Raw genomic sequence first — 14192 nt, forward strand, 5'->3', positions numbered from 1 at the left:
TGTGTGTGTGTGCGGGTACGTGTGTGTGCGGGTACATCTGTGTGTGGGCACGTGTGTGTGTGTGTGTGTGTGTGTGTGGTACATGTGTGTGTGTGGGTACGTGTGTGTGTGGGTACGTGTGTGTGTGGGTACGTGTGTGTGTGTGGGTGCATGTGGTGTGGGTACGTGTGTGTGTGGGTACGTGTGTGTGTGGGTAAGTGTGTGTGTTTGTGTGTGTGTGTGGTGGGACGTGTGTGTGCGTGTACGTGTGTGTGTGTGGGTACGTGTGTGTGTGTGTTTGGGTACGTGTGTGCGTGGGTACGTGTGTGTGTGGGCACGTGTGTGTGTGTGGGTACGAGTGTGTGTGTGTATATGTGTGTGTGGGAACGTGTGGTGTGTGTGTGTGAATATGTGTGTGTGTGGGTACGTGTGTGTGAGGGGGTATGTATGTGCATGTATGTGTGTGTGTGGGTACGTGTGTGTGTGGGTGTGTGTGTGTGTATGCATGTGTGTGGGTACATGTGTGTGTGGGTACGTGTGTGTGGGTACGTGTGTGTGTGTGGGTACGTGTGTGTGTGTGTGGGTATGTGTGTGTGTGTGTACGTGTGTGTGTGTGTGGGTATGTGTGTGTGTAGGTACGTGTGTGTGTAAGTACGTGTGTACGTATGTGTGTGGGTACGTGTGTGTGTGGGTACGTGTGTGTGTGTGTGTGTATGTGTGGGTACGTCTGTGTGTGTGTGTTTTTTGGGTACGTGTGTGTGCGTGGGTACATGTGTGTGTGTGTGAGTACGTGTGTGTGTGTGTGTGGGTATGTGTGTGTGTGTTTGTGTGTGGGTACGTCTGTGTGTGTGTGTGTATATGTGTGTGTGTGTGGGTACGTGTGTGTGTGGGGGTATGTGTGTGCGTGTATGTGTGTGTGTGGGTACGTGTGTGTGTGGGTACGTGTGTGTGTGTATATGTGTGTGTGGGTTTGTGTGTGTGTCGGTACGTGTGTGTGTGGGAGTACGTGTGTGTGTGGGTACGTGTGTGTGTGGGTACGTGTGTGTGTGTGGGTACGTGTGTGTGTGTACGTGTATGTGTGTACGTGTGTGTGTGTACGTGTGTGTGGGTATGTGTGTGTGTGTGGGTACGTATGTGTGTGTGTACATGTGTGTGTGGGTACGTGTGTGTGTGTGTGTGTGTACGTGTGTGTGTGGGTGTGTGGGTATGTGTGTGTGTATGTGTGGGTACGTCTGTGAGTGTGTGTGTGTGTGTGTGGGTACGTGTGTGTGTGGGGGTATGTGTGTGCGTGTATGTGTGTGTGTGGGTACGTGTGTGTGTGTGTGTATGTGTGTGTGTGGGTTTGTGTGTGTGTCGGTACGTGTGTGTGTGGGAGTACGTGTGTGTGTGGGTACGTGTCTGTGTGTGTGTGTGGGTACGTGTGTGTGTGGGTACGTATGTGTGTGGGCACGTGTGTGTGTGTGTGTGTGTGTGTGTGTGTGTGTGGGTACGTGTGTGTGTGTGGGTACGTGTGTGTGTGTGGGTACGTGTGTGTGTGTGGGTGCATGTGGTGTGGGTACGTGTGTGTGTGTGGGTACGTGTGCACGTTCATTCCCTGGGGCTCAATGCAAAAATAAACACTATTTCTGTTCTTAAACCTAAACAGAATTTGTTCTGGGTTGTTTGGAACATTGCACTTCAAAAACAGGGGCTTGAGGAGAACACATTCCAAGACCTACTTCAAAACGAAAAGGAAATTAGAACTTTGTTCTTTTCAAGGAAAACACATTGCTTGTAGTCAAGAGATGAGAAACAAACATATTCATCTCTGTTCTCCATAACACTTTGATACTTGGTTTTCAACTCTCCAATCAGGAGAAACAGCTTCATTGTCAATGCCCTCAAGGAAGTTTATACTTTTCAATGAGATCACTTTTCCTTCTTCTAAATTCCAATGAACATCAGCCCATTCTACTTAATCTCTCCTTGTAGGACAACCTCTCAAGCCTGGATTTCATCCAATAATCCTTCGTTGTACCACATCTGAAGCAACAGTACCTTTCTTTGGGTGAGGAAATAACACCTGCACAGAAAACTCCAGATTTGGACTGATCAAAACTTCACACATTTGCAGTTAAGACTCCCTTAGTCCTGTACTGCAATCACTTTGCAACAAACCCAAGTGTAACATTTACATTCCTAATTATTTGCTGTAACTGAAAGTTAACTTTCTATGATTCATGCAAGAACATCCAAATCCCTTCGAATACCAACTTCAAAGCAATATCCTGAACTCCTGCTATTCGTCAAATTGAAGATTAATATGAAGCCAACGTGTTGGGCACTTTCACTATGTAATAAACAAAGTGGCCCAGCAAACAATTAAATTAAAAGCTGACCTAGGGCCAATATGATTCAGCTACTCATCTTGATGATCTCTCTCAGGCGAAATGCCAACAAGAACCCAAATAAATCAGCGACACTTAACTCCTCGACATCCGAGCCATTTATTACTCGCTGACAGGTTGAGTCATATCCTGTAATAGCAGCAATAAAGTATTTCTCAACTGCTCCCATGCAAAGTAGAAATATATGAAATATTTATCGGTGGCTAAAAGCCCAAGATGTGACATGCCGTACTTGGGTAATGTACTGTCCATAGTAACCTGAAAGTTATTACTACTCATTACTCGTCTTCTCCTGGATACCTGAGGTGAGGAGATCCACAGACTGTTTGGGCATAACAATCTTTGTTTCATGCACTTGCTACTAAAAAACACTCACTTGCTTTTAACATGCATAATTAGACAACACAGTGAGCACACTGGCGCAGCCAAGCCTCATCAATTGGCTACAGTTCTGACAGACACACAGAAAGGTCCTTCTGTAGTTCATGCAACGATATGAAACTGACTTTGAACTCACAGTATTTGATTTATGATCATATCAAAGTCGTGGTGCAGCAATAGTTCTCTGTTTGGCACAAGGTAAATCCTTGCTTCCATCAGAAACATGTGCTGACCAAGAGATTGGCTCTGAGTGATTTAAACTCTTCCCTTGGAAGAGCGCTGCCTGTGAGAGAGAGAAGACATTTCTCCCACTACTCTGAAGGGCAGTCAGAACCAAGCCTGAAAAATGAAAGGCTGTTGGTTTAATCTCACCAAGCCTTTGATAAATCACAATCTTTTGAATAGCTTCTCCATGTAATGTTGGCACACATCTGAATACAGAAATATTTCTGTCTCGGCAAGAATTAGAAAAACAGTGTCAGAATTGAAAGCTAAATTCTGAACTTGAATCCCGGTTTGAATATGCGAATCAATGATGATGTGTTTATGCCAATGAAGCTTTTCATCCCAGACGTGTTCAACATGAGACAAGTACCAGCATTTCTTTTCGAGATGACTGCTGATAGGTCAGATAAATCCCCAAGGATTAAACAGAGCAGCAACACAGCCTGCATTGTGGCAGATAAGCAGATCATTTCTTTGAAAAGAAATCAGCACAATTCCATGTCCCTTTCTATTTGGAAGCTTATGTTGAAATCACTTACTGGATGGAGTTATCCATTCGGGACACAGTCAGGAACGCAGCTAGGTTAGCTGTGTACGAGGAACATACGATCAATGTGAAAAGCCACCAGCTTCCCATTACAATCCGCATAGCAACCGAGTTCATGGGTGAATCCCCACCTACAACCAACAACATTTATTAGAAAGTTCTAGGACCTTAAACAATGACAAATCTTAAATCATTCCCATCAAAAACAATAGCAAGGGCTTTAAAGAGACTTATTTTTCATTTTATCAAAATGTGTTGACAATTTTTTGAACAGTACTAACCAAATATACTTCTTTAGCTGAGAAAGCGGGCTCAGAAAGAGAGATCACAGAGACAAAGTGGAAATGTCACTGGCCTAGTGACCACAGGCTAATGCTCTGAGAACTTCAGTTCAAATCCCAGCAGACAGAATTAAAAGTTGATCTAATGGTAACCGCATTAGCGATATCGAATGCGTTAAAAACCCACCTCATTCACTGATTCTCTTCAGGGCAGGAAATCTGCCATCCTTACTCAGTCTGGCTTCTGTGTCATTCCAGAGCCACTGGAATGTAACTGACTCTTAACTGCCCTCTGAAATGGACCAGAGAGTCAACCATTTCGAAGGATGCAGGGGGACAGTCTACAGGCCAGTGATGCCCATGTCCTGTACAAGAGTTCAAGAAAAGCACTGTACAACAGTGAGGGACTATTCTAGGGACCTCGGTTCAAATCCCACCATGGCAGATAGTGTAATTTTGAGTTCAATAAATAAGAAATCTGGAATTTGGAGTCTAATGAAAACCATGAGTCAGAGAAATCCGTCTGATTCATTAATATCCTTTAGTGAAGGAAACTACCCTGTTAACACGTTTAACAGGATAGAGATAGTCAGGATGTTGGGGCGGGGTGGTGGGGGAGAGCTTCATAATTGTACAGAAAGCATGTGGAATGTACAATAGTGGACAAACCCCAACTGCCCAATGGTGAAAATTCACCCTTTGTATACTGTTATTTGTACGCCATTCGTATGTACCAGCAGTTGTGCTGTTAGGCATGCATTAACTTAAAGGCAATCCATTTAGTGAAACTCAGACTGAGACATTACGCAGTGAAAATTAGACGCAAATACAGTTTTCTGAATAACTTAAAAGATGTTGCTCCTTCATTTGTGAAGCTGTGGTCACCGTTATGATTTGCAGACAGGGTTCACAAAGATAATTGTATCCAATTTGCACCTACCAATTAAGATAATTTTGAAACAGGCTTTTCTTTACAGTGCAAAAGCTGGCTAATCTATTATTTTGCGAAATGTACTTCCATTATGTTAATAAGGATTCATAAACCTAATGAATATTGGTATTTTTGCTCTTACTGCCTTGAGGATTGTGAAGTGGAAAACTCTCAGCTCCTTACGCACTTTAATCAATGAGGCCTTCAACAGTCAGTAATTTCACAATCTAAGATTCATTCCTCCAGGGATTAACCCTGAGCCTGCAATAGCCAAACCTTCTTTTTAATTCATTCATAGGATGACGCATCACCGGCTAAGCCAGCACTTATTGCTCACCACAGGGAACATTTAAGAGTCAAGCACATTGCTTGGATCTGGAGTCACATGTAGGCCAGACCAGGTAAGGAGGGTAGTTTCCTTCACTAAAGGATATTAATGAATCAGACAGATTTCTCTGACTCATGGTTTTCATTAGACTCCAAATTCCAGATTTCTTATTTATTGAATTCAAAATTACACCATCTGCCATGGTGGGATTTGAACCGACGTCCCTAGAATAGTCCCTCAGTCTCTGGATTTACAGCCAGGTGATAATACCACTCAGCCACTTCCTCTCCTTGTAACCTGCAAGGAGAAGGGGGATCTTTGGACAACCCGAAGAACATCATGCGGATGTGTTGAGGACTCACGCACCCATGGAGAGAGTTTCTGCTACCCGGCACTAACTCTCCATCACTGTGTCTCAGAGAAGGATTGGGATCAGACTAATCCCATGGATCTATGAAACATTTCACAGGGAGCATGGTGACTGCTTCTTCAGCACTTGCACAGCTTAGCTGAAGCTGCCTCAAGCCTTCAGGGTACTGCTCCTTAAACTGTATGTCACCCTCCAACTCAACAAGTGAGGATTTCCACAGCCTTCCTTTCACTTCAGAATCATAGTCTGTCTCAAGAGGAAGCCTTTTGTCTGTCCTGACTGTGTTGGGTCTTAGACAGAGCAGTCATGCTCTGGCCCACATCCCTGCTTCTTAGTTGTGACCTTGTAAGTTCCTCACTCCCAAGTTTCTATCCAATTCTCTGAGCAGCACATGCAAGCCCGACATGTCCGATTGGTTTCTGGGGACTAAAGTAATAGACACCTCCAATGCTAGACAATAAAATGTGAGGCTGGATGAACACAGCAGGCCCAGCAGCATCTCAGGAGCACAAAAGCTGACGTTTCAGGTCTAGACCCTTCATCAAGAGAGGGGGATGGGGTGAGGGCTCTGGAATAAATAGGGAGGGGGGGGAGGCGGACCGAAGATGGAGAGAAAAGAAGATAGGTGGAGAGGAGAGTATAGGTGGGGAGGTAGGGAGGGGATAGGTCAGTCCAGGGAAGACGGACAGGTCAAGGAGGTGGGATGTCCAATGCTGCTGGGTTTACTCAGTGTCACTGGGCGTAATTCAAATACACAGTGTACTGCTTTCAAATCTGGACCACAATGGTTTTGAGAGCTTTTGTTAAAGACTTAGTTCGGTTGTGAGCAGGAGAAGGAGATTTGGAATGTTTCTAAAATCATGCTGTGCACTTTGCTCAACAATTAATTGCGAGTCAAAAATGTAGATGAGGAACTCTTGTAGCCCTGGGGAAATGTTCTGTTCCTTGGGAATTAAAGCTTGTTGCAAATACAATGCTCTGGATGGTTGCATGCTAATGCTAAGGGGAGAGAGAAACAGAGTTAATGTTTCGAGTCTGATTGAACTCTTCTTCAAAATTGTAATCAAAAAGTTAACTCTGTCTCTCTCTCTCTCTCCCCACAGATGCTGCCAGACCTACAGAGTTTCTCCAGCACTTTTCTGCATTTGTTTCAGATTCCAGTATCCCCAGTATTTTGCGTATATGCTAATCTTAAGTGTTCACCATTTGCTAAAGATGTCATTGGGAGTTTGGAAAATAGGACAGGAGCAAAATTTCTTGTCGACGTTATGCTAGGAACTTATTCGACCTCCATTTGGCTTGAATACAACAATGTTCCTGTGGCCTGAGGGATTTTGTTCAGTTTCTCAGTCCATGTGAAAGTCACCAGTAACGTCTTCCACCACACTGAAGGAAAATAATTCAGTTCGCAACGAACTCCACATCATCAAAGCACTGAAGGTTAATTTGTGCTGAGTATCCTCGCAGGGTTTCTGTATATGGCAATAGCTACCATTCAGCCCCTCAGACTAGCTCCACCATCCCATGATGGTGCCTCATCATCTGTCTGAACTCGAACATCCCGGTCAGGTCTTTTCATTTCCTGAAAAATCGATCAATCACTGTCTTAATTGTACTCAACCGCTGAGTGTTCCCAGCTCTCTGGGTGAGAGGTCTCCAATGATTCACAGTCAAACATTCCTCATTTCAGTCCCAAATATGTGACCCTTCATCCTGCAATTGGACGCTGAAATTCCTGCTTCATTCTAGTTTGGCTGGGTCGCTCCCGACCTGGATCCCAGGAGTATGAACCATTTGGGAACATCTTGCATTCCAGTCAGTTGGTTTCTCATTTAATCAACAGGATTCTGGCAATGAGTGAAGGTGGAAGGTTGTGGATTCAGAGACAGCAATAAACTGAGCACAGAAAGAAAAAGGCTAGGAAATTTTAAAGAGTGCATTCCCAACATCCCAAACTGCTGGTAATTCCGGCTTCTACTCACACACCATTTCTGACTTTGCTACTTTGGTCACCCTTCAGCCAGCGACAGATTAATGAAAGATTTACAGAGCCCTGGGGAAAAAAGCCTGGGATGTGGCAGACAGTAAGTTCCTCCTGCAAAGACCCAGCGTAGACAGGACAGGCTGAATGACTCTTCCTGTGCTGTAAAGATTTGATGACTGTATGATTGCAATGAGGGCCAACTACAAAAATGGCCTGGGTAACCAGCTCCCTAACACCACCCTCCCCTCAACCCCCAACCCTGGCCTTCCCCCCCGTAACTCCTCTCCCTCAGTGAGCTCCTTTTGCCTGTGAATCTATCACCACCCCACTGGGACATCCCACACACACCACTAATCACATTCTCCATCTCACACACATCCCTAATGTCCATGTCCATTACACTCCGTCTCATGCCGCATTACAATCAGTCGCACTGTTACATTCATGACATAGTTATGGTATACCTTGTTGAACGAATGCACCATATACCAGCCAGATGGCACTGTGAAGAGTGTTGGAGGTGGAAGGGGGGCTCTGAGGATGTGTTGGTGTCTGAGTTCGGACTAACTGCACCCGATTGAGCACAAAGATCAGGACCCCGACCAGAGGGATCGCAGCAGCAATGCAGGCCCAGACCGCCAGGTCAAAGGGAGCAAAGATTGAGAAAATGTTAATCTTTTCCTCCGGCTTTTTCAACAGGATTCCAACGGAATAGTCCATGTAGCGTTTGCTGAAATCCACAACACTCTCTCTCTCTGGAGTGATGGTAATTGCTGAGACTGCAATGTCTGCTTTCTGTAAACAAGAAAACAGAAGAGAGTTATCAGTATGCTGTCCAGACCTGGCCCCCTATGTTCAGCAACTCTTTGATCCCAATGCCCCTTGCTCCTTTCCAAATATCTATCCCAATGAGTCTACTATCAATCTCTTTCTGGGCAAGTGTGTTCTACATTCTCACAACCCTCTCTGTCTACAGCAGCTTCTAAATTGAGGCAGCTCTCATTTTCATTCTAAGATGAAGTTTTCTTCTTCTGAATTCACTACAAGAGCAATGAGTCATTCTGTAACAACCTCATCCATTTCTTTGATCACCTGAAATATCTTCATCTGCTCCACATTAACTTGCTTGGTTGGAGAATATAATACACAATCCTGAGGCTGATCTCTATGGACATAAGCCCCAGTGTGGGCCATGACCATGTTGGATGTGGAATGAACAGCCACAGGAAGCAGTAGATGCAGATACGGTTACAACATTTAAAAGACATTTGTGCAGGTACATGTATAGGAAAGGTTTAGAGGGATATGCGCCAATTGGAGGGAAATGCTGTTTTGTTTGGGAAACTCGGTTGGCAAGGATGACTTGGAACAAAGGGTTTGGTTCTGAGCTGTATGATTCTCTGACTTTGTGTGTGTCTGGCTGCATTGAGGTTGAGCCACAATGGGTGTGCTGCCCTGACAGTGTGAAGCCTGGAGAAGAATGACAACTATCCATCAGTTCGGGTGAACGATTACCAGCCTGAAACCTAGGATGGGATCTTCTTAAGCCAAAACCAGAAAACGTTGAGAGGTTTATTGCCTGCAGTCCTTCCAAGAAGGTTTCTGATAATGATTTTAGTGTCAGGGACATGGGTCTGTAGTGCAATACTTAAGCTGGTAATGCCCCACTGCTCTTTTTTGGAGTAGGTCAGTGATTCTAACTCTGGAGACAACAGTGATGTAGCCCACCTGGAGGCAAATGTCAACCAGAGAAAAGGAGCTGGGTCAGACACGGAGTGTCTCCTCTGTACATTCACCAGTACTGCCTGAGGCAGGAGCTGTCCCTTCCTGGTTTGGATGCAAGTTCGACCATCACTCACCCATCACTAGTTAACAAGTTACCGATAGATATCAGCAGGTGACCCACAAGCCTCCCATCTCAATACCTGAACATCTCACAAGCGCCATAAAAGGTCAACATTTTTTTGAAGGAAGTGTCTGCTAGGGACTGGAAATCATAGATCTTGGTGAGGATAAATTTCACAGGAAAGGAAAGTATTTCCACTAACTCAGAATATCTGGGAAAGAATCTGTAACGTGGGTGGAAAAACCTATCAGATGAATGGTACTGAAGGCTGAATCTAGTGAATCAGATCATGTCCCACATCCTGCTTTCATATCTCGACAAACAGTAGGATTTAGTCATCTTTGCCAGTTACTGAATCAATTGTAGCCACAGCTTGATGCTGATATTATACCAAATGATTGATGTAAACTTGTTGATTTGATTGAAACATTCATATTCTTCCGCTTTGAGCAAACCTTTCAGAAAGGAGCTCTCTGATCATTTCATCTGTTGACAGGTTACACTTCTTGCTAGTTTCACCAGCATTTATTGGCCAACACTATTTGCCCTGGAGAAGGGCTAGTGAGCTGCCTTCTGGAGCTGCAGTGTCAGCCACAATATTTTTAGAGACGGAGCTCCAGGATTTTAACCCAGTGACACTAAAGAAATGGCAAATATATTTCTAAGTCAGGATAGTGAGTGGCTTGGAGGGGAACTTGCAGGGAGTGATGCTCTCAAGCAGACTATAAGACCATAAGATAGAGCAGCAGAGTTATGCCAATTGGCCCATCAAGACTGCTTCATCATTCAATCACAGCGGATATGTTTCTCAGCCCTATTCTCCTGCCTTCTCCCTCTAACCTTTGATCCCCTTAATAATCAAGAACCTACCTATCTCTGTCTTAATACACCCAATAACTTGATCTCTACAACATTCTGTGGCAATGAGTTCCACAGACTCACCCCCATCTGGCTGAAGAAATTCCTCTTCATCTCAGTTCTAGACGGTTGGTCCTTCTCTCTGAGGCTGTGCCCTCAGGTCCTAGTCTCTCCTATTAATGGAAACATCGTCGCCATGGCCACACTCTGTCCAGTCCTTTCAGTATACAATGACATCCTGCTACCACCCCCCACCTCTTTCTTCTAAACCCCATTGAGTACAGACCCAAGGTTCTCTGCCATTCCTCATATGACAAGGTTCTTCATCCCTGGGATCATTCTTATTAACCTCCTTTGAACCCCCCCCCCCCCCCCCCCCCCCCCCCCCGCCCGCCCCCCAACACCGACACATACTTCCTTAGATTCAGGCCCAAACAGCACATAACCTTCCAAATGCAGATGGACCAGAGTTTTATACAGCTTCACCAGTGTACCTCTTCTCTTGAGTTCTAGCACTCTCAAAACGAACACTAACATTACACTTGCCTTCCTAACTGCCAAATGAACCTGCATGTTAACCTCAAGAGAATCCTGAACTAGGCCTCATCAGTCTCTGTTATTTAGATTTCCAAAGCAATTCCCCATTTGGAAAATACTGTACACCTCTATTCTTCCAAACAAAATGCATAACCTCATGCATTGTATTCCACTTGCCATTTCTTTGCTTACTCTCTTAATGTGTCCAAGTTTTTCAGCAGGCTCCCCACTCCCTCAACTCTACCTGTCCCTCAACCTATCTTTGAATCATGTATCTGCAGCCCTGGCTCTTTGAGATGGAAGATGACATGGATTTACTACCTCCTCCGTCAGAGTTAGCTCTCAGACAGTGTGGCACCCCCTTGGTACTGCACTAGAGTGTCTAACAAGCCTTGGTGAATTTCTGCAGTGCATCTTGTGGACAGTCAACACTGCTGTGACTGAGCATCGGTGGTGGGGGAGTGGATGTTTGTGGATATGATACTACTCAATCAATTGTTTTATCCTGGATAGGGACAAGTTTCTTGAGTGTTGTTGGGGCTGCACTCATCCAGGCAAGTGGGGAGCATTCCATCACACTCCTGACTTATGCCTTGTAGATGGTGGGCAGGCTTTCAGGAGTCAGGAAGTGAGTTTCTTACTGCAGGATTCCTAGCTTTTGTAGCCACTGTATTTATAACTGTTTATACATATATAGGTCAGTGCCAGAATAGATGCAGTAAGGGTGTTCTTCATGGTGGGCAAGTCCAGAACCGTGGGTCATAGTGTAGGAACGGAAGGTAAACCTTTTATGCTTTCTTCATGCACAGGACACGCCTGGGCAATTTTCCACATTGTTGGGCAGATACCAGTGTTATAGCTGTTGTGGAACAGCTTGACTAGGGGACATAACAGGTTCTGAAACATAAATCTTCAGTCTGATTGCTGGGCTGTTGTCAGAATCCATAGCCTGACAGTACTCTGGGCAATGAAAGGTCAAACTCTTCAGTATTTGTTGCTCACTCGGTTTCCTTCTGGAGTTTTCTCAGCTTCAGTTGTATAACACTCTGCATCTGCTACATGTATGTGCCCTGAGCCCTTCTCCTTATCACAATCTCACCGAAACGGCAGCTTTCCTGCTCCTCTGATGCTGCCCGGCCTGCTGTGTTCCTCCAACTCCATACTGTGTTATATCTGACTCCAACATCCACAGTTTTTACTACCTCCTCCGTCAGAGTTAGCTCTCAGACAGTGTGGCACCCCTTTGGCACTGCACTAGAGTGTTCTAGATTAGTGGCTGAGCTGACTGAGCGATAAATGAATACTTGCCTTGTTGATGAGTTCCCCAATCATTCCATTCCATGATCCATTGGGCAGCTGACTGCCATATTTATGGTCCACAGCTTGATAGATCTCATATTTAAATCCAAGATTCTTTGCCAGTGCATCGAGGACATCGATGGAAAATCCCTTGTAGCGTTTTGGTTGTCCCAAGATGTTCTCAGCCACCATTACAAAGGGCTCCTCCTGTGGGGAGACACAATGTTGAGCTGAAGGTAACTGTGGGTTTCAATCATGTGAAAGAAGGTGAGATTTATTCCACCAACAAACTTACACAACAGATTGGCCAGTAGCAAGTGGCCAGGGAGACATTCTAATGTCCTGTGCAAATTTCATAATGTTATTAATGTTCATTGGCAATCATAGTTACTGACATCTTATTGCATTTTTGCTGCTTTTTGAAGAAAAATATATTCAAGTCATGAATGATGTTAACAATGTGGGATGTTAACCCAGCATTGAGAGTAACCAGGAGCATTAACAGACTGTCACTCTGCACCATTCACTTCAAACAGTTTCTGAATCCTTGTAAACAGTTGAAGGAAAGCAGGAAAAACACAAAATTCAAACATATCCTTCTGTCCCTCAAAGTGCTGGCAATGAATTGAGATGTTAGGGATCCATGTTGATGAACTGCATTTCCATGGTCCCCAGGGAAAAACACATGGAAACAAAACAAGGGAAAAGCAGACAGGGCAATAAAATTACTTCAAATTTCAAAAGTTGCAAAGGAAATAATCAGAGGGACCGTGGTTCCAGGGGCAGGCTAATTATTGAGAAAGGAATGTCATGGCAGTGGAGGGATGGACATGGGGTCAGGAGACATAGTGATCATGGACAATCTGGAGAGTTATTTCAAAGAAGCAGCTCAGGCAGGATTAATTAACTGAGCTTGTAGTGTCCTGCATGATTCTGTGAGGTGAAGTTGGGAATCATTGCACAGCAGAGAGGGGAGTGGAGGACAGGAGTCAGGGGGGTGACAGAGAAGAATTGGGGGGTGACAGAAAGGAACGAGGGATTTGTCATTTATATAAATGATCTGGATGAAAATATAGGAATCATGGTTTGTAAGTTTGTAGATGGTACCAAATTGGTGGTATAGTGTGGAGAAGTTAATCCCAGAGTACAACTGGATCATGATCAACTGAGCGAGTTGACTGAGGATTGGCAAATCGGGTTTACTTCAGATAAATGCAATGTGTTACATTTTGGTAAGGCAAACCTAGGACATTCTACAGTTAATGGTAAGGTCTCGGGTAGTGTTGTTGAACAGAGAGACCGAGGGATTCAGGTACATAATTTTTTGGAAGTTGAGTCACAGGTAGACAGGGAGGTTAAGAAGGCAGTTTAGCATGCTTGCTTTCATTGCTCAGACCTTGGAGACTAGGAGTTGGGATGTTACGTTGCAGCTGGTGAGACCACTTTTGGTGCACTATGTACAGTTCTGGTTGCCCTGCTTTGGAAAGAGTGCAGGAAAGATTTACCAGGAAGTTGCTGGGATTGAAGGCTTTGAGATATAAGGAGAGGCTGGATGGGCTGGGACTTTTTCCCTGGAGTGTAGGAGGTTGAGGAGTGACTGAGAGGGGTTTATGACATCATGTGGGGCATAGATAAGGCCTACAGTAAAGATCTTTCCCTAGGATAGGGGAGTTCAAAACTAGAGAGTGAGAGGAGAAAGATTTAAAAGGGACCTTGGGGCAACTTTTTCACACAGAGGGTGGTGCATGTGTGGAATGAACTGCCAGACGAAGTGGTGGATGCTGGTATAATTACAACATTTAACAGACATTTGGATCAGTACACGAATAGGAAAGGTTTAAAGGGGTATCTGCCAGAAGCAAACAAATAGAACTAGCTTAGTTTGGCATGGATAAGTTGGACTAAAGACTGTATTTCAGTGTTGTATGACTCTATGAGTGAGGCGAGGTGATGCTGACAGAGAGGAGTAAGGAGAATGCGGGACTGTGTAAGTGGGCAGACAGTGGTTGGGTTGGATGAAGTTTCAAGTTACCAGAATAGTGACCACTTTCAAAGTGACTCCTTGCATGTCACTTTCCAAACGCCTCTCCTGTAGACTCCCATTGAGGCCCTTCACTGGATCCCAGACAGCCAACTGCAGGGGCAAGAAGAAAGACAAGTTCATGAATAAAACCATGTTCATCTTCATCAGAGTAATGATGAAAATTCAAATTCTTTGATGACCAGATGTTCTTGCCAG

At 44.6% G+C, this 14192-nt stretch overlaps 1 protein-coding gene across 1 annotated transcript in view; it reads right to left on the reverse strand.

Moving 5' to 3' along the window:
- LOC125467609 (glutamate receptor ionotropic, delta-1-like) overlaps positions 1-14192 on the reverse strand; it is a 174827-nt gene that overhangs the window by 44274 nt on the left and 116361 nt on the right. The window contains exons 6-9 of the mRNA XM_059640263.1: positions 13986-14087; positions 11963-12160; positions 7878-8208; positions 3512-3650 (exon numbers count right to left, since the gene is read on the reverse strand). Coding sequence (XP_059496246.1) covers positions 3512-3650; positions 7878-8208; positions 11963-12160; positions 13986-14087 — 770 coding nt within the window. The remainder of the gene's footprint in view (positions 1-3511; positions 3651-7877; positions 8209-11962; positions 12161-13985; positions 14088-14192) is intronic.

Source organism: Stegostoma tigrinum, chromosome 37, assembly GCF_030684315.1.
Source record: "Stegostoma tigrinum isolate sSteTig4 chromosome 37, sSteTig4.hap1, whole genome shotgun sequence".
Taxonomy (NCBI): domain Eukaryota; kingdom Metazoa; phylum Chordata; class Chondrichthyes; order Orectolobiformes; family Stegostomatidae; genus Stegostoma; species Stegostoma tigrinum.